The 18,070-nt window shown below is 41.2% G+C and overlaps 1 protein-coding gene across 1 annotated transcript in view; it reads left to right on the top strand.

The window, feature by feature from the left end:
- ADPRS (ADP-ribosylserine hydrolase) overlaps positions 1-14,065 on the top strand; it is a 31,347-nt gene extending 17,282 nt beyond the window's left edge. Inside the window, exons 2-6 of the mRNA XM_089689650.1 lie at positions 2,797-2,890; positions 3,824-4,031; positions 10,701-10,885; positions 12,145-12,245; positions 13,689-14,065. Of these exons, the coding sequence (XP_089545776.1) occupies positions 2,797-2,890; positions 3,824-4,031; positions 10,701-10,885; positions 12,145-12,245; positions 13,689-13,987 (887 nt within the window). The 3' untranslated portion in view covers positions 13,988-14,065. The remainder of the gene's footprint in view (positions 1-2,796; positions 2,891-3,823; positions 4,032-10,700; positions 10,886-12,144; positions 12,246-13,688) is intronic.
- The last annotated feature ends 4,005 nt before the right edge of the window (positions 14,066-18,070 follow it).

Below are 18,070 nucleotides of genomic sequence, written 5' to 3'. Positions count from 1 at the left end.
GAAGAGGGGAAGTACTGTGGTGGGGAGGTGATGAAAAGTGGGGCAGTGCTATGGGGGGGTTGATGTGAGGAGGGCAGAGCATACTACTGTTGGGGGAGGGGGGATGCGAAGGGGAAGAGGACAATATTGACGGGCGAGGGTGATGAATTGGGGACTGCTGTGAATAAGGGGGTGTGTGATGTGAAAAGGTTTCGGTACACTATTGGGAAGGGGGCGATGTGAAGGGGGCCTGAGAACACTATGATGGGGAAACTGATGTGAAGTGGGGAACTGTGATGTGTGGGGAGGACTGAGGACACTGATGTAAGGGATTGTGACATATAAGGAGAGGGCTGAAAAAAATGCAGTTTCGGACCTCTGCTGGAAGAAAATTTTACTGGTCAGACCTGTGTGACGTTTAATTCAATACCCCTGCTCTAAATCACAACTTGGAACTCATAAAGAACTTCATACAGGTTTGCATTAATGCAGTGCAGTTTTAGGCAGTAGAATTATTTGTACTCTGTAGCAAAAGGTTGTCATTCACTATTCTTGCCTCTAGAGCCCGCCTGAGCCACTTGATGCAGTTTATACAGATTAAGTTTAAGCCTTCTGGCATTCTGTAAGTGTTTAACATACAAACAGATAAAATAAATGATAGTAAGGTTTTCTTATCTTAGATTGATCTTTGATTACATTTGAAAACTATGCTCTTACATAAAAAATAGAATTTCAGCATAATTCCAGGGAATTGGGAAACAGAACAGCAGCAATAAATCTGACCACAGTTACGTTGGTTCAAGCTTTAAACAGGCCATACACAGCTCAGATTCTGGCTGATCCGAGCCTTGGGTGGCCATGTGAACAGTACCCAGCAGCGACAGGGCAAGTTTGTTAAACTTTTTTTGTGTTAACAAATGACACAAAAAATCGCAGAAAACCCGAATTTGCCCAGGAGGGCACAACATCGAAACGTAGCTTGAAGCAATGCAGAACAGCAATATCAGGGTATCCTTATTCAATACCAGATGGTGTAATAGGGACCAAAAAAAAAAGGTTCCCACTCAGGACATAGCCTAGCAAAAATATCACATGAAACGTATAAATTAAAAATGCACAAAATACCTCTCAGCCAACGACAGAGAAGGGTTGTGAACATAGATACAAAACATTACTCTGGAGCAACTGTATCATGGGAATCCAGCCAGGAAGACCAAACTTTAGTAAATTTCTTTGCGCAGTCTCATGCTTCATAGGTTAGTTTATACATAGGTATAGCTTGGTTAACAAGAATAAGCCATAGGGTTAAGGAGGGTGAGGCTTGAGACTTTCAATGCATGAGTATCAGTTTTTTTGCGTTGAAAAAACGGTAAACCAATTTAGTATTTTCATCCCAGTAGGGAGCGTATGCCATTCTGGTTGTTTAGCACCGATGGGGAAATCTTTGGAATTCTTTCATTTAGCCCCCAGCCAGTTTTAGTAAATGCCCATTTGTTTTTTTTAAGCATTAACCCTTTTGTTGATAGGTCAGTACATCATATGGACCTGACAGCGGGGGGGGGGGGGGGGGGGGTTGGGGTTTACACACACTCCCGGTGGCTGCAGCCACTGCATTTGTGTGCAAATCTAACATGCCGACTTCTGGCTGTCAGATGAAAGCAGTCATCTGCAAAAATTAAAGTTACACCAAAACACATAAAATTCTCCCCCCTCCCAACCCCACTTATATGAACATAAATACACGCATCGGGCACCTATGCATGAAAACGTCAATTGCGATACACGTTACATATCGCCGCTCATGCCAGAATGGGAGCAATATTTCTAGCATCAGACCTCCTTAATGCTAAACTGATGACCTATAGGGGGTTTTTACCTGTAACCTATAGATATATATGGTACTGAAGTTTGTTGCCATTTCCCGGGCGAACGCAAATGTAAGGTTTGACATGTTGGGTATCCTTGGTCCAACCTCATCTTTTATATTTTACCAAAAAATTTACCTTTGCGGTAGTATAATTTTAACAAAAAAATTGGAACTACCGCTATTTTATTCTCTAGGGCAGGAGTGTCAAACTGGCGGCCCTCCAGCTGTTGCCAACTCCAAGTCCCATGAGGCATTGTAAGGCTGACAGTTACAAGCATGACTCTCAAAGGAAGGGGCATGATGGGACTTGCAGTTTCGCTGGGGGGATGCCAGTTTGACATCCCTGCTCTAAGGTGTCTGCTTTCAGAAAATATATAATGTTTTGGTGGTTTATGCAATTTTCAGGCCAAAATGTTTTATATGTGTGCTTAAATTGCAAAACGGTTAATACAGATGGCTTCTTGCAGTGATTTGTAGTTGGACAGTTCTCACAGGTTCTACACCTAGCGGAGTCTGAGCATCACCCCTTTTTTTTTTTTTTTTTTTTTTTTAACTAATGGTAATTGGATTGCTACAGAGCAGTTCCTCTGTGAATTGATTATGCTGTTATGCTTAAAGGATAAATCACACTTGTATTTAGGGTGTAACATGTTACTATGCACCAATCCCCAGATTCTCTACAGACTCCTGAGCTGGAAAAAAATAACAAATGCCCATTTTTTTTTTACCCTCCAAAACATGTGCTATTCTTATTATTTTTATTTGTATTTATGTTTTGTTTAGGTGAACTTAGCTTCTAAACTGAACAATTTGCACCTCCTGCAGTATCTAAAATAAAAATAACTTTTTATTTGCATTCTGAAGACATTGGCTGTAACGATGATTTGGTCCTAGAAATAATAATTTCCATGTTGTTGTTTTTTTTTTTCTCTATGTATTCATATTGAAAGTTCTAACATACACAGATGACACGGCAATGACAAGATCAATGGTACAGTCTTTGCTGGAAAACAAAGAATTCAATGCAAACGATCTAGCTGACAGGTATAGTAACAGTTATTCGTGGGCTGTTATGCTTATTCAGTGGATTCAGTGCTTTGAGTCACTGGCCTAAATGGTGGGAGAGGTCGGCAATGATGATATGCATATTTTTCTCGTAACGGTTTACACTCAATCCTACCCTGAGTCTACTTGTATTGGACATGGTGGAAATGAGGTGTCCCCAGCAACATAACTGCTTCCATCTTCATACTGTATTTTACTGTGGAGATCTACTTGGGGGACTGCTTCTTGCAAGGTTCTGGCCAGACAAGCAAATCTAGCGGGGTACTGATCCACATCATGATCCATAAAAATAGAGAAAACCGTTTTTTTGGGGTTACACTTTAAATTGAATCTGTCTGTATGTGAAACATGGCCAGAATTCCCCTTCCTACTGTGGGTTCTAGGCTTTGCCTACGGCCACTGAAGGAGCCCAGTGTCATTTGATTTGTGGGGCTAAAGAGAGTCAGACCTCTGGGAATGCAAGGTAATGTAATGTTATGCATTGTGATTTCCATAGGATGGGGAGTTTGGCTAGATCACTTGATTTGACTCTAAATTGAAATTTGCACTCAGCATGTACTGGACTTTGTGGTCTGATCACTGAGCAGGGAAAAACCTTTACAGATGCACCTTGTACTTTGAACATATACTAAGATTTGCTCTGTTTTCCTGTCTCAATTTATTTTAAAGCTGAGATACAATCTGTGAGGAGAAAGGGGATGTTTAGAAGACATTGAACATCTCCTGCATGTGTTTAAAGGATTTGCTCTATTAAGACAGACTCATTAAAGTACAGTGAGGCTGGAAAGGCTGAGGTGTTATAAACATAGATGGATGTTTTTGTTTTTCTGGTTAATCGGTTTTAGGATTTTTACTGTCAGTATATGTAATACTTGTCTCTACTTCTTCTTCTTTTTTTTTTTTTCCCTGCAGATTTACCAAGGAGTACTTCAATGATCCAAGACGTGGATATGGTGCAGGGGTCATCCACGTGTTTGAAAAGCTTTGTAGTGGAGAATACAGCAATGTCTTTACTCCAGCCAAAGAGCAGTTTAATGGGAAGGGTTCTTATGGAAATGGAGCAGCAATGAGAGCCGTGGCCATTCCTTTGGCATTTCCCAACGTGACAGATATTATAGAGGTTATTTTTATTATATTCAAATTTTATTTCATGAGCTCTTACTGATTTATAGCAATTCATGATAATATTTAAAAGACAGTATTTATCTTCTACATACGAGGCGTGTCCAGAATATAATGAGACTGAAGTTCCTATGCTCAAGAAGTGCTCTGTGAAGGGGGGAAGCTGGCCAAGGTCACTTGGGGTGGGGTGCCAGATATATGCTAGAACACTGATCACTTACATTCCAGCCCTGTCAGAGCTGAGACATTATATTTGGGGAACCCTGTTCAAGTGCCTCATATAAAGAAAAATGCAGGTGATTTGGAACAGTGGTACGCAATTAAAGTTTGTATGAAATTGGGTAAAAGTGCATCAGAAGCTTATGGAGAATTAACGTTATCTGCACAAGTGTACCAATGGCGCAAAGCCTTCAAAGAAGGACAAGAAGGTGTTGAAGACGAACAACGGTCAGGATGCCCTGATAAAAAAATTAAACAGAATGTGGATGCAGTGAGGTCTGTTCTCAAAGACCTGTTGGCCCATTTGGAAAGAGAGCCTGATTTTTTTTTGAGTCGAATGACCACGGGAAATGAATCATGAGTGTTTGAGTACGATCCCTAAACGAAGAAACAAAGTTCAGAATGGCACACAACCACATCACCTCACCCCAAGAAAGCTCGAATGAGCAAATCAAAAGTAAAATCAATGGTCACTGTTGAGTTTTTTTCACATGGAATTGTCCATAAAGAATTCATATCTACTGGTCAAACTGTGAATCAAAGATTTTGCCTGGAAGTTCTTGGTCGCTTGAGACCGAGTTTTTCATGTGTGTCCTGAGATCGGCTCAACTTGAATCCTTCATCACGAAAGTGCACTGAGTCCTAGTACTTTGAGAGTTTTTGGCTGTAAAACATCACGGTGCTCTGCCATCTACTCTACAGCCCCGACTTGGCTTCTTGCGACTTTTTTCATATTCAAAAGATAATGTAGGGTTTGAAAGGACACCATTTTGGTAGTGTGGATAACGTCCAAAAAGCCAGGCTCTAATTGCCATCCCACTTGAAGACTTCCAGGGATGCTATGAAGAATGGAAAAATTGCTGGGACTGTTGTATACACTCACAAGGTGCATACTTTGAAGGGGACAATGTTCCATTGTAAATTTTTCAATAAAAGAGTTTTTAAAATATTCTTATTACTTTCTGGACACACCTTGTACTACCTAAAACATAGCAGTATGCTTGAACGTTAGATTAAAAAAAAAATAAAAATTTGGTGATCTATGCTTTCGCCATTCAAAAAAAAAAAATGAAAAAAGTGAGCTGGATTTGATGTGGGATTATAATTTAAGGGCATATTCAATAAATCAGTTGCATGGTAAAGTGCCGTAGTTCATAACTACCCTGATTTCAGTTTTCCTATGTCAGATCACTGACTTTTAATTTAACTACACTATATAATATTTGCCATATTGCTTAGGGCCAGAAGACCCCTTTGTGCTTCATTCTTAACTATGCACCACAATGTGTCGGACATATATATGTGTATATGTGTCGGCCAATGGATGAGCACTGGCACCCATTGATTGGCAAGGAGAGTGATAGGACACAGCTATGCCTATGTAAACAAGGCAGAGCTGTGTCCTGTCAGTGGCGATTTGCTAGATTTTCCTTCCCTGCAAAGCATGGAATGAAAATCTAGCAGATTGCCTAGTCAAATCACCTCACTGTGTACACAAAACACTGGCTAGGCCCACAGTTAACCCTGTGATTGCCCTAGATGTTTAACCCCTTCCCATCCAGTGCCATTAATACAGTTTTTTAATTGGATATGTTTTCTAGCAGAAATTGAAAAATATTGTTTGGTTGTTTTTTTTTTTTTTTTTTTTTTTTGTAATTGTCCTTTTTTGTTTATAGCGCAAAAAATAAAAAATGCAGTAGTGATCAAATACCACCATAAGAAATCTCTTTGTGTGAAAAAAATTACATAAGTTTTATTTGGGTACAGCAATACCTGACCGCGCAATTGTCAGCTAACGTAACGCAGTGCTGTATCACAAAAAATGGCCTGGTCATGATGGGGCAGGTAATTCTTCAGGAGGGCAAGTAGTTAACCGTTTTTTTTCTCACACACGACATAGACATACTTGCAATTACACTCAAAACAGATTCTGGTACTTCTCGCAAATAAGGAGATACCAAACGTGATTTTTTTTTTTTTTTTCACAGCCTTTAGGGGCCTAAAATCCAAGAAGCACTTTTGAGCTTTCAAGGAGCATACATTACGCATTCAGTTTTCTGACTACCTATCACTTTTTGAAAGGCCCTGGACAATGAAACTGCCCACAAAATGACCTCATTTTGGAAAGCAAATACCCCATGCATTTTCTATGAGGCATATTGAGTCTTTTGAACATGTCATTTTTTGCCACAAGTTTTTGGAAAATATGAAAAATAATGGTTTACACAGTTGTCAATTTATAAGATATATTTCTAACACAGCATGGATATACTAAGAAATACACCCCAAAATACATTCTGCTACTCCTCCCGAATATGGCGATACCACAATTGTGAAATGTTTTCACAGCCTAGCCACATACAGACCCAAAATCCAAGGAGCACCTTCAGACATTATGGGGGTATAAATTACACATACAATTTCCTGACTACATATAACACTTTTGAAGGCCCACTGAGCACACCGACAGATGTTGACGGTGCAATGGAACACTGTGACAGATGGTGTTTGTGCACTGATACACTGATGTACACTGTGATAGATGTTGAAGGATCATTAGGAACACTGACAGATGCTGATGTTGAAATATGACACTATTGCAGGTGTTAATAAGGCACTGGTACACTGTGACAGATATTGATGAGGCACTGGTACACTGTGACAGATTTTGATGGGACATTTGTACAGATGTTGTGCACTTGGACATGGTACTTAGTGCACTGGTGTGGGATGGCTGCAATTTTGTGTTCTGTGTGTAGCTGCACAGTAAAATCATCAGCTACACACAGATCGCTGACAGGCTGCAGGACCCCCCTCTCCCCCTCCTCACTGAGCTCAGAAGGAGAGCTAATACAGAGGCACATGCTTCTGTTTATATTGTGTGATGGCTGTGATTGAACACAGCCATCACATGATCGGGAGGACTAATCAGAGAGTCTATATCCCGATCTGTGATGTGCTCCGAGGGACACAGCCATCACGTAATTGTGCCGCTGCATGGCCCCAGATTCTGATCGGATGTAAAGGTATGTCCTGTCAGAATGATGCTTGTGCCACATGGCTGTATATGTATAGTGGCTGGGTGGAAAGCGGTTAAACCACATAATAGTACCTGGCTTATATAATTTGTTCATTTTCTATACCGTTTCTTGCCACCTATATTTAGCACACAAAACAAAAAACATTAAGGAGCTCCTCTGTCTACTTTTCTGCTCTGTAAATGTATATAGTATAGAATGTAGGTCCTTTGTATACTGTAAAAGTGCTACTGCCCACATTATAGCATATTTGCATGCTTGTTTTCAAGCGTATCTATGCTCCAAACCTTTTTTTTTTTTTTTTCCCCAATTTTGCATACAGTTGGGAAGGATTAGAATTCCTGTCAGGTTTTACCGCAGTTTGTAGCTCCCTTCACATGCTATCTAGCAAAAAGGTTGTCTCCAGGACAGGAAGTGGGGGGAAATCTTTCACAGCAACACAGACACAAATGCAGATGCTTTCTTGGTGCCTACATTGCAGCATACACATGGCTGGTTGCTCAGCCTTCAAGCCCCCAAGACCAAACTTTAATGGTCCATGGAGCATATCTTCTTTGTTATATATGGAACTTTCTACTCTGCGATATATAGGCATAGTGTGCTGTGCATTATTGGTGACTGCATACTGTGCTTTTATCTAGGATTATCCGCTTATTCTGGGTACTGATAGGAGATTCTTTCAAGTTTATTATATAGTTACAGCCATCCTTTTGCATCTGAAGTCTTCTGGAAATGCGGATATAAGCCAGCCATGTTTTTCAATCATTTAATTAAGAGTACCTTTGGTGATATACATCAGGACACTCACCAATTCCAGGATTTATTTACACCATATGTGTCTTGTTTGAATGGAAAATGCCTGTTTACGCCAATAAGTTAATGATACATTCATATTCCCCTTTAACAACATGGGTATTATAGGCATTTGGTACTAGTATTATTTCTCTCTCCTCTACAGCCCATGCACCGTTAAATTATTTCTGTGGGGTTGTCACTGGATCCTACCCTAAACCCAGAGTTATCCAGGGGACTATATTTTTTGGGTTATAGGAGCAGTTGTACATTATGTACTGTACATAAGATGTGTTGTTACAGAGGAGTATGATGGTATGAACAAAAATATGCAGAATTCCAGATTTTAGCCAAAAAGCGTTCTAATTGTAGCGAAAGGTGGTTCTACAAAGTATTGACTCAGGTGTCGCTGAGTGAAAAATGCCCGCCACACTTTTCAGATATTTATTTGTAAAAAATTTGAAACCCATTTATGATTTTCCTTCCACTTCACAATTCTGTGCCACTTTGTGTTGGTCGATTCATATAAAATCCCAATAAAATACATTTACGTTTTTGGTTGTAACATGACAAAATGTGGAAAAATTTCAAGGAGTATGAATACTTTTTCAAGGCACTTTATATTACCATGTTGTTTTATTCATGTTTGTCCATATAAAATAATGTTTATGGGGACACAGCACGTTAGAATTTACATAATTTGTTATTACATTTGACAATTGGTCAGTTGTAGTCTGTTAAAGAGGTATTTGCTGTAGAGGTGTGCTGTAGAAGTTGGATGCATGATGGACATAATTGTAGATGACCAAGGGGAAGAAGAAAATGGAAAGCTGGAAAGAAAAATTGATGCATTTTCAGCAGTTAATACCTGTTACTAGGGATGCACCAAAACTTCGGTGGCCAAAAACACCCCTTTCGGCCATGGGCCAAAATGAAAAAACAAAAAGCACCGATACAGGTGCCGAAAAAACCTCGCCGCCACCCGCCTGCCCGCCGTCGCTGCTCGGTAGTTCTCAGCCTTACCTGAGAAACCATCGATCCCAGTGCTGGGCATAGAGATTAGTAGAGATTAGTGAAGGAAAGATGGCCGCCACTCATCTCTATGGCCTTGTGGAACCGGAGCAATGTCCCTTCCAATTCCGGCCTTTTTTTTTTTCTTTTATTCTTTGATCCAAAGCTTTACATTGTAGAGGAGAGATGTGAGGTCTTATTGACCCCATATCTCTCCATGAAGAGGACCTGTCACTAATTATTTCTATCACAAGGGATGCATGCATTTCTTGTGATAAGAATAAAAGTGATTACAATTTTTTTTAAAGGGACAGTACAAAAAAAAAAAAAAGTTTAAAGTGCCCCCACCCCCCCGTGCTCGCACATAGTGGTGAACGCATATGTAGGCCATGCCCACATACTGTATGCAAACGGTGTTCAAACCACACGTGAGGTATCGCCACGAATGTTAGAGGAAGAGTAATAATTATAGCACTAGACCTCCTCTGTATCTTTACACTGCTAACCTGTAGAAATGGAGATTTTTAAGTACCGCAGTTTCGCGCCATTCCACGAGCGTGCGCAATTTTTAGCGTGACATGTTGGGTATGTATTTACTTGCCATAACATCCTCTTTCATATTTTACAAAAAAATTGGGGTATATATTGTTGAGTTGTGTGTATTGTGTTTTTTTTTTTTTTTTTTTTTTTTTTTTTTTTTTTTTTTTTCAAAAAAATATATATGCCTTTTTAAAAACTGCACATTTCGGTTTTGGTTTTTGGCCAAGTGCATTTTGAATTTACGCACCAGAATTTTTAGTTCGATGCACCACTACCTGTTACTGGTAGACCTGAGATGACCGAACACTAATCTGACAAAAACAGTTGCTCAGCCTGGTTAGAAAACCTATACTGGTTCCTAATGCTCTCCTTATAAGTTGGTATTCGTAGCATCCTCTGTGCTTCCTTCTGCTCCTCCTGCTACACCTCCAGAGAACAGAATTGACAAGTTAGAGGAGTGCTTTACATCAGTGGACCTTTGACCCCAAGGCTGGCCATAGACGGATTGTGTTTTTTGTTGAGCGAGAAGGCTAAACAAAAAAAAGAAAAAATGATTCCTCCATCCACACAATCTAGGTATCTGCTGTGAGGCTTTCCAGAAATATTATGATGATGCAGTAAAAATAATAATGGTGTGGTTTTTTTTTTTTTTTGGTTTTTTTTTTCATCAAGTGCAATGATTTCTTTTGGCTCATTTTCGGTTTGTTAAATATAACATTTTAAAGCATTTTGTTTTATCTGTTTGTGAAAACGTACCTGTTAATCATGCCAGAAATCTCAAAACTGTTAAATTCCAGTGCTCTCCATTTGCTGGGCTATCATTAGTTACGTTGTTTCCAGCTATCTCTCTGTAAACTACAAAACACCTTCTTCCTGTTTTTTGGGAAAGAGATGGTGAGAAGGGTTTTTGTAGTCTTGTCTTAGGGTGCCCACGCTGCTTCTCCGTAGATACAGTACAGGGAGTGAGTACTGTCACCCTAGGACAGGATGTGTGTTGCCAGAATCCCTAATTCAAAAAAAAGTAAGTTCTTTTTGTCTTTCCTTTTTTTTTTTTTTCTTTTTAACAGTATGCTAAAACCAGTGGAAAACTGACACATGCCTCCTCCTTGGGTTACAATGGGGCAGTCCTGCAGGCACTGGCAGTGCATTATGCTCTGCAGGGTGAGCAGAGTCGGGATTCCTTCATCACCAGGCTCCTGGATCATATGGGCGAAATTGAAGCCGATGACAAATCTAGAAGTGATGCAGTGGAGTAAGTAAACCTCTAGACGCTAGGTTCATGTTTGTGTAATTTTAGTAATATATTAAAGAACTTTGGGAATAGGAAAAAAAAAATGATACTCCCCTAGATGGCTGCAGCTTCAATTCCAGCTGCAGCTGTCCCTCGCTGACTCTACCCCAAGAACTAAATGATCGCTTGGTTCCAAGTTTTTAATGAGCAGAGAACTGATGACTGTCAGTCAATGGCACTCTGCTCTGCCCCTGCAGTGGTCACTGGAGCGCCAGGCTGTGGATGGGGCAGGAGCGGCTGGCTCAGGCTCTCAGTGGCTCACTGAGAGGCTGAGCAAGCTGTTTTTCCTGGCATCTGGGTAGCTCCTGACTGTAAAGTCTGGATCTTTTTAGGGCCTGGGCTGCTGATTGATTTCAGCCAACCGCAGACTGAAAGCTGAACACGGGTCACAGGAGTACAAAATGAAGTCCATAGGAGAAGTAAAACCAAAATAGCTTTGTCTATACTTCTTTTAACTTACCCATTCTGTCAGAGGCTTACATTTATGTTATGACAAAACCATATTTTCTGGGGGACCTTTACAGCATGTACTTGCAAGACAAGCTTCTGAGAATTCTGGAAGATATGAATTGTTTGTTTTGGGTGAAGACAGATCTGGGAAGCTTTGTGCTAGATGTACTTAGCATTCATATCAAACAAAGAATCCTTTAGATATTAATACTTTTAGTTTTGGGGGATATTCTGTGTGGAATCCAGAACTTTCAATAGATGCCCTTTTTTGTAGATTTTGTTGAATGGAACATACTGTTTTGTAAATAATTCCTATATTTAGTACTATGGAATGTGTTAAAATACTTGTTTTCTTGGGAGAAATGTAAATGATCTAGCCCTGGTTCACACTATGAATCACACAGGAACTTGCTGTGTTACTGTTCAATTCACATACAATTCAGTGTGGCTCATTTTGAGCCCATTCATTTTGAATGGGCTCAAATCGCAGTGCAAGAGTAGCAGATGCATTGCTTCTCGAAATGCACTGTAACTGGATCGCATGGTACTTTTTGTACCATGTGATCTGTTGCAGGCAAATACATTATTTGTGACCTGCATTTGGGGCGTCTTTAACATTGACACCCTCTGCAGATTGCAACTTCAGTGCATTTTGAATGCTGTGCAGAAAACGCACACTGATCACGGCTTTCCTGCGCTGGGTTGTAGTGTGAACCTAGCCTTAAAAATTGTTTTACATTGCTTGTTTGATAAATGTTTTATCTTTTCAGATTGGAACTGGGTGAGTTTCCATACTGCAAGAGACTAAAGAAGATTAAAGAATTCTTGGATGAAGGAGGTGTGCCACGGAAGGATGTGGTGGATCAGCTGGGTAAGTTGTATAGGTTAATATACTGGAAACAATACTGCAAAAATCTGCTCATATCTATAATGTAGGTTAGAGTAATTTTCTGCTGCAGTACAAATTTTCTTGACAAATTTGGAGTCTCCTCCCTGATCCCGAGTTGCCTCCATTGTGGAATCCCCAACTTTTCTTTGTGATGTTACAATATGCAACTATCCAGTGAGCGTACTCAATATGAAGGTAATGGCGCTGTTTTGTGAAATGAAAGGGAAGGCAAAGTTTGGGCTTCTGTTAGTGTTATTATAAGGATGGGAATATTCTATAAATACAGACCTTATCTGTTAGCATTTTCAAGGAGATTTCTTTTTTGTAATCTTCACTTGTATGAAGCAATTTACTTTGTTCTGTTTAGTCCTCTCACATTGCAGTGTTGGAATAGTTCCTAGTTCCATTCAAAAGAGACAAGAGGAGGGTTTTGCATAATTAAAGTTTTCAATAAAAAAAAAAAAAAGGTCTTAAGTAGTTGTGAGACCCTGACTAGTGTTTGTCATGTTTTAGCACACTATACATTGTTAACACAGCATTTGAATTTGGTATTGCAAAATAAAGTTATACATTTGTGTTAACTGTGTGTATATACAGTGGATCTATGGATTATTGAATGGATGGATATATTGTCTTTAGTTCCCATCCTGTTGATCCTTATGACACTACTGTTTCTGGTTCCTCTGGAGTACATTATATTTCATTGGAAGATCCACCTAAGGCCAGTATTAGCGTCACTGAATTTCTAGTGCATTCTCCATCCCTGTATACTGAGGATGATCTCCATGGTGCAAAAGGATCCAATCACAGCAGTGCCCTGTGTGTCATCCCTCCCATGAACACAAAAACTGAAGGTCTGCCCCTTTGTTGGGCTGTACTGGAAACTTTAACAGTTAAAAAAAAAAAAATTACATTTTTTTGCTCTACTGAAGGGCGTTCACTGTGTAAAGTCAAGTTAAAAACGCAACTTTTTAAGTTCAGACAAAGTTTTTCAGCTTTATTTTTTTTTTAGAGTTTTTTTTTTTTTTTTTTTGAGTTTTTGCAGTAGCATTTAACTGCGTTTTTTTAGCGTTTATTTACCCAAAAAGAATTTTGCTCAAACCGGCCAAAAATGCCGGTTTGCCATATTTTACAGCGTTAGAGCGTTTTTATTTTACAGCTAAAAAAACTCCTCTAGAAACTCACTAGTTCTGGGGGGGGGGGGGGTTTCCACCCAAAAAACACTGATTTACAGCCTGTGTGCATGGACACATAGGATAACATGCTGGGGAGTTTACTGGCTGTAGAAAAAAATGCCAAAGGCCAAAAACAGCACCTGTAAAAACTTCCAGCGTGCATGATGTCTAATTGTTTAACTATAGCTGCATTCATGATTCTCATTTAGTGGTTGCTGAAAATTTAACTGTTTCTTGTTGTATCCTCAAGGTAATGGAATTGCTGCTTTGGAATCCGTTCCCACCGCTATATACTCATTCTTGCGCTGCATGGATCCAGTGGAAGACCTTCCTATGGAATTCAATAGCTTACAACGCACTCTTGGTTACTGTTTCTTGCTAGGAGGAGACACTGACACAATAGCTACCATGGCTGGAGCCATTGCTGGTGCTTATCATGGAGAATTACAAGTTCCACATGAGTGGAAACTCAAGTCTGAAGGTTACAAAGACGCAGAAAATTGGGCTGAAGAATTGCATCAGCTGTACACCTCTCGCCTTACTTCCTGAAATTATGAAATTCCCCCAGAATTTGTTGCACTGCATTGAATTTGATACAAAGCTGAATAAAAGACTTTCCTGATATTACATTTGTTTGGTTTGGTAAAAGTACGTTTTAACACCTGCTGTGCGGTTTTAATGAATAAAAAATATATATATGTTTATTTAGTAATAAGTTATGACTTAATCAATCTCTGACAGCTGAATGTGCACGTTTCACAGCATGGACTAGGCTTGGCCTGCCAGAGCATTTGCGCAATTTATGGTATTTAATAATAATGACTTTAATAAACAATGAGAGGGTTTTTTTTTTTTTTTTTTTTTTTGAGAGGTTTACAAAAAACTTTTTTATAATAATGACTTTATTAAACAATGAGAGGGTTTTTTTTTGAGAGGTTTAAAAGTGTGTGTGTGTGTGTGTGTGTGTGTGTGTGTGTGTGTGTATATATAGTAGTGTGTTTTATATAAGATGTGTTTTTTTTTTTTTTTTTTTTTTTTTTTTTCTTTATACTGCAGAATTATTGAAGTGTTTTGACCTTGGTCATAAATGTTAAGTCCTGTTTATTGACTTAGAGCTACTAGCAGCGGCTTTGGCTGCCCTTAAGTAAGCAGCACTCAGTGTGGAGAAGATATATTATTATTATACAGTATTTATATAGCGCCAATAGTTCACTCAGCGCTGTACATTACAATGGGAGACAATACATGCGACAGTACAATAATAATACAATGCGATACACGAGGGGTTTGAGGGCGCTGCTCCTTGGAGCTTACAATCTAAGAGGGAGGGGATAGTGGTACAGGAGGAAATTGCTGTGGGGGATGGAGTGGTAGGAAGAGTGGAGGAGGTCAGCAATTAGCAGGGGGTAGGGTAGGCTTCCCTGAAGAGGTGGGTTTTCAGGGTGCGCCTAAAGGAGAAGAGAGTAGGTGATAGCCTGATGGATTGGGGTAGGGAGTTCCAGAGGATGGGTGACGCTCTGGAGAAGTCCTGGAGGCGGGCATGGGAGGAGGAGACCAGAGAACTAGAGAGAAGGAGGTCTTGTGAGGAGCGGAGAGTGCGTTTTGGGTGGTATATGGATATTAGGTCGGTGATGTAGTTTGGGTCAGTATGATGGACAGCTTTGTACGTCAGTGTTAGGATTTTGAATTTGATCCGTTGGGCAATTGGAAGCCAGTGGAGGGATTGGCAGAGGGGGGTGGTGGAAACGGAGCGGTTGGTGAGGTGGTCTGGCTGCCGTATTCAAGAGCGACTGAAGCGGGGATAGCCTGTGGCGAGGCAGGCCAGTGAGGAGGGAGTTGCAGTAATCAAGTCGTGATATGATGAGGGAGTGGATGAGCTGCTTAGTGGTTTCTGGGGTTAGGAACGTGCGTATTTTGGCGATGTTGCGGAGGTGGAGTCTGCATGAGTTTGTTAGTGATTGGACTTGGGGCTGGGAGGATAGATTGGAGTCAAGAATGACACCAAGTACTCTGGCCTGCGGTGCGGGCCTGATGGTGGCATTGTTGGACGTGATAGAGAAGTCAGTAGGGGGTGGTGTGCGGGCTGGGGGGAAGACTAGGAGCTCGGTTTTGGAGAGGTTCAGTTTAAGGAAGTGGAGCGACATCCAATCTGATATGTCGTTCAGTAGGCTTGTGATTCGGGCAGAGACTGAGGGGGTGAGGTGAGGGGTCGAGAGATAGATCTGCGTGTCGTCAGCATAGAGGTGGTAGTTGAAGCCGTGAGAGTGTATGAGTTGGCCAAGGGAGGAGGTGTAGATGGAAAAGAGAAGGGGCCCTAGGACAGAGCCTTGAGGGACCCCAACAGAGAGGGGGAGGAGGTAGCGTTATAGGTAACGCTGAAGGAGCGTTGTGACAGGTAGGACAAGAGCCAGGAGAGAGCGGAGTCTCTGAGGCCAAGGGAGTGTAGTTTTTTGAGGAGGAGGGGGTGGTCAACTGTGTTGGGAGGTCAAGGAGAAGGAGCACTGAATAATGGCCGTTAGCTTTGGCGGTTAGCAGGTCGTTGGAGAGTTTGAGTAAGGCAGTTTCGGTGGAGTGAAGGGGACAGAAGCCGGACTGTAGGGGATCGAGGAGGTTGTCATTGAGGTGGGAGCTTAGGCGATTGTAGACTAAGCGCTCGAGGAGTTTGGATGTGAATGGCAGCAGGGAGATGGGCCTAAGGTTGTTCGGGTCAGAGGGGTCCAGGGAGGGCTTTTTAAGTATGGGAGTGATGTGCACGTGCTTCAGAGGGGAGGGGAATGCGCCGGAAGAGAGGGAGAGATTAAAGATGTGGGTGAGGGAGCGTAGGATGGAGGAGGGAGGTCGTAGCAGTTGTGAGGGGACAGGGTCGAGGGGGCAGGTGGTGAGGCGGGCTTCAGAGAAGACCTTGGTGACCTCAATTTTAGTAGGGTTGAAGGAGTGGAGTGTTGAAGGGGTTTCAGTGTGAGGGATGTTAGGTGGGGTGGAGGTCTGAAAAGTGGTGAGGCCAAGGGAGAGGGGTGATGAGGGGGTTGCTGTGTGAGGGGATGGGTGTGGAGGAAGTTTGAGCAGTGGCGATGTCCCTGCGGATTGTGACAATCTTGTTTTTGAAGTGATTGGCAATCTCGAGGGTGGTGATTGAGGTGGGGGCGGAGAGAGTAGAGAGTTGAAGGTGGAGGAGAGGGTCTTGAGGAGGGTTGATCATGTTTGCAATTTTTGTGTCCACAGCCTCAAAATGAGAGCTTTCTTCCAAGTCATACAAAAGCAGAATCTGGTCCAGCCAAAATAATATTACCTGCCTTACCCCTTGTTCTGCCTTAATGGAAATAGAATGTATGAACAGAACTAGCATTAAATACTTATGATTTGGGAATGGTGTATCTCTGACCACAAAAGGGCTTGCTTCTTAGGTGGCCAGCTATAAAATGTTACAAAATACAGTGCAAAACTGAGGTGTCAATGACTTGCCACTTTCTGAGTGAAGTGGCACAGTGGTGCAATTTTCCCATTTTGTTCCCTTCTGTCTATGATCATAATATTTTATATTTGTAGAGTGCAATACAAGCTTCTCCACATTCATTTTCTGACCATTATAGCTACTGAAACCTAGAGATGCCATTGTATGGAACTGTATAAACATTAAAACAGTGCTCTTGCTTGTTACAAGCATAAAACTTTTAGTATTATGCCACCTCAATCCTCTCTTTAAAATATACCCGTTATACACTATTAAATGCTATGCAGTTAATAGGCCTCATTAGACCTTTAAAAAATTCCTGGTCTTGAAATGTTCATTTTTTTTTTTTGTCATACCTGGCCTTTTGGACCCCACTGAAAGCATGTCCAAAAACGCTCAGATAGAATTCCCTACATCTTCCTTGTTGCTGAGATGTGAAAACTATTGTAATGCTGGGAGGAGTGAAAAATGACCATTTTTTTTGCATGCTAGAACCAACAAGGCAGGATGTGGGGGTTGCTGTATGGGAGTTTTTATAACAGCCTTACAAAGGGGTCTGAATGGCCATTTTTGGGTGCGTGGGACAGTTAATACAGTACTGAATATGTGCCTGCATCTGCTGGCCCTTGAAAGTTTTTCACACGTATGGTACTGATGTAAAAACAATTGACCACTTCCCACCTGTAGAACATCATATGATGTCCTGGACTTTGAGCGAAAATATCGGGATAACTGTATCATCCCAATATTTTTTTTTTCAGCTGTTTAATGTAAAAGCAATCCTAGTGGCTAAATAGCTGCTTTTACATGTGGAACTTGCCTCCTTTCCAGGCTCTTCCTTCCGACCGGAGAGCCCAGGACTGAAGCTGGCAGTTCTGCCGGCTTACCATAGAGAAGCCTGGAGACCGGCACGTCCAGCTGGAGGCACGGGGGAATTCACCCCTGGTGGCACATTTTCCAGTGGATTTCCGAAAAGCATGGGACTCGGGAGTGTGGTGGCCCAGGAACCTGGAACCAGGTGGAGTCAGTAGATAGGATAGGTGGTGGGGGCAATTGATGTATGTAGGACACCGGGTTCAATAGAAATGCTATAGGAACACACTTTGGAGGAGAGAACCAGAGCCTGGGGTGGAACATCCATCTTTTAAGGGCATACCTACAGCAGTGGTCTGCTTCAGCCA

The sequence above is a fragment of the Staurois parvus genome, unplaced genomic scaffold, assembly GCF_062004578.1.
Source record: "Staurois parvus isolate SC_StPar_1 unplaced genomic scaffold, SC_StPar_1.0 ptg000488l, whole genome shotgun sequence".
Taxonomy (NCBI): Eukaryota; Metazoa; Chordata; class Amphibia; order Anura; family Ranidae; genus Staurois; species Staurois parvus.
Note: the sequence above shows the minus strand (reverse complement) of the source record. Positions and strands in the feature narration are given on the sequence as shown.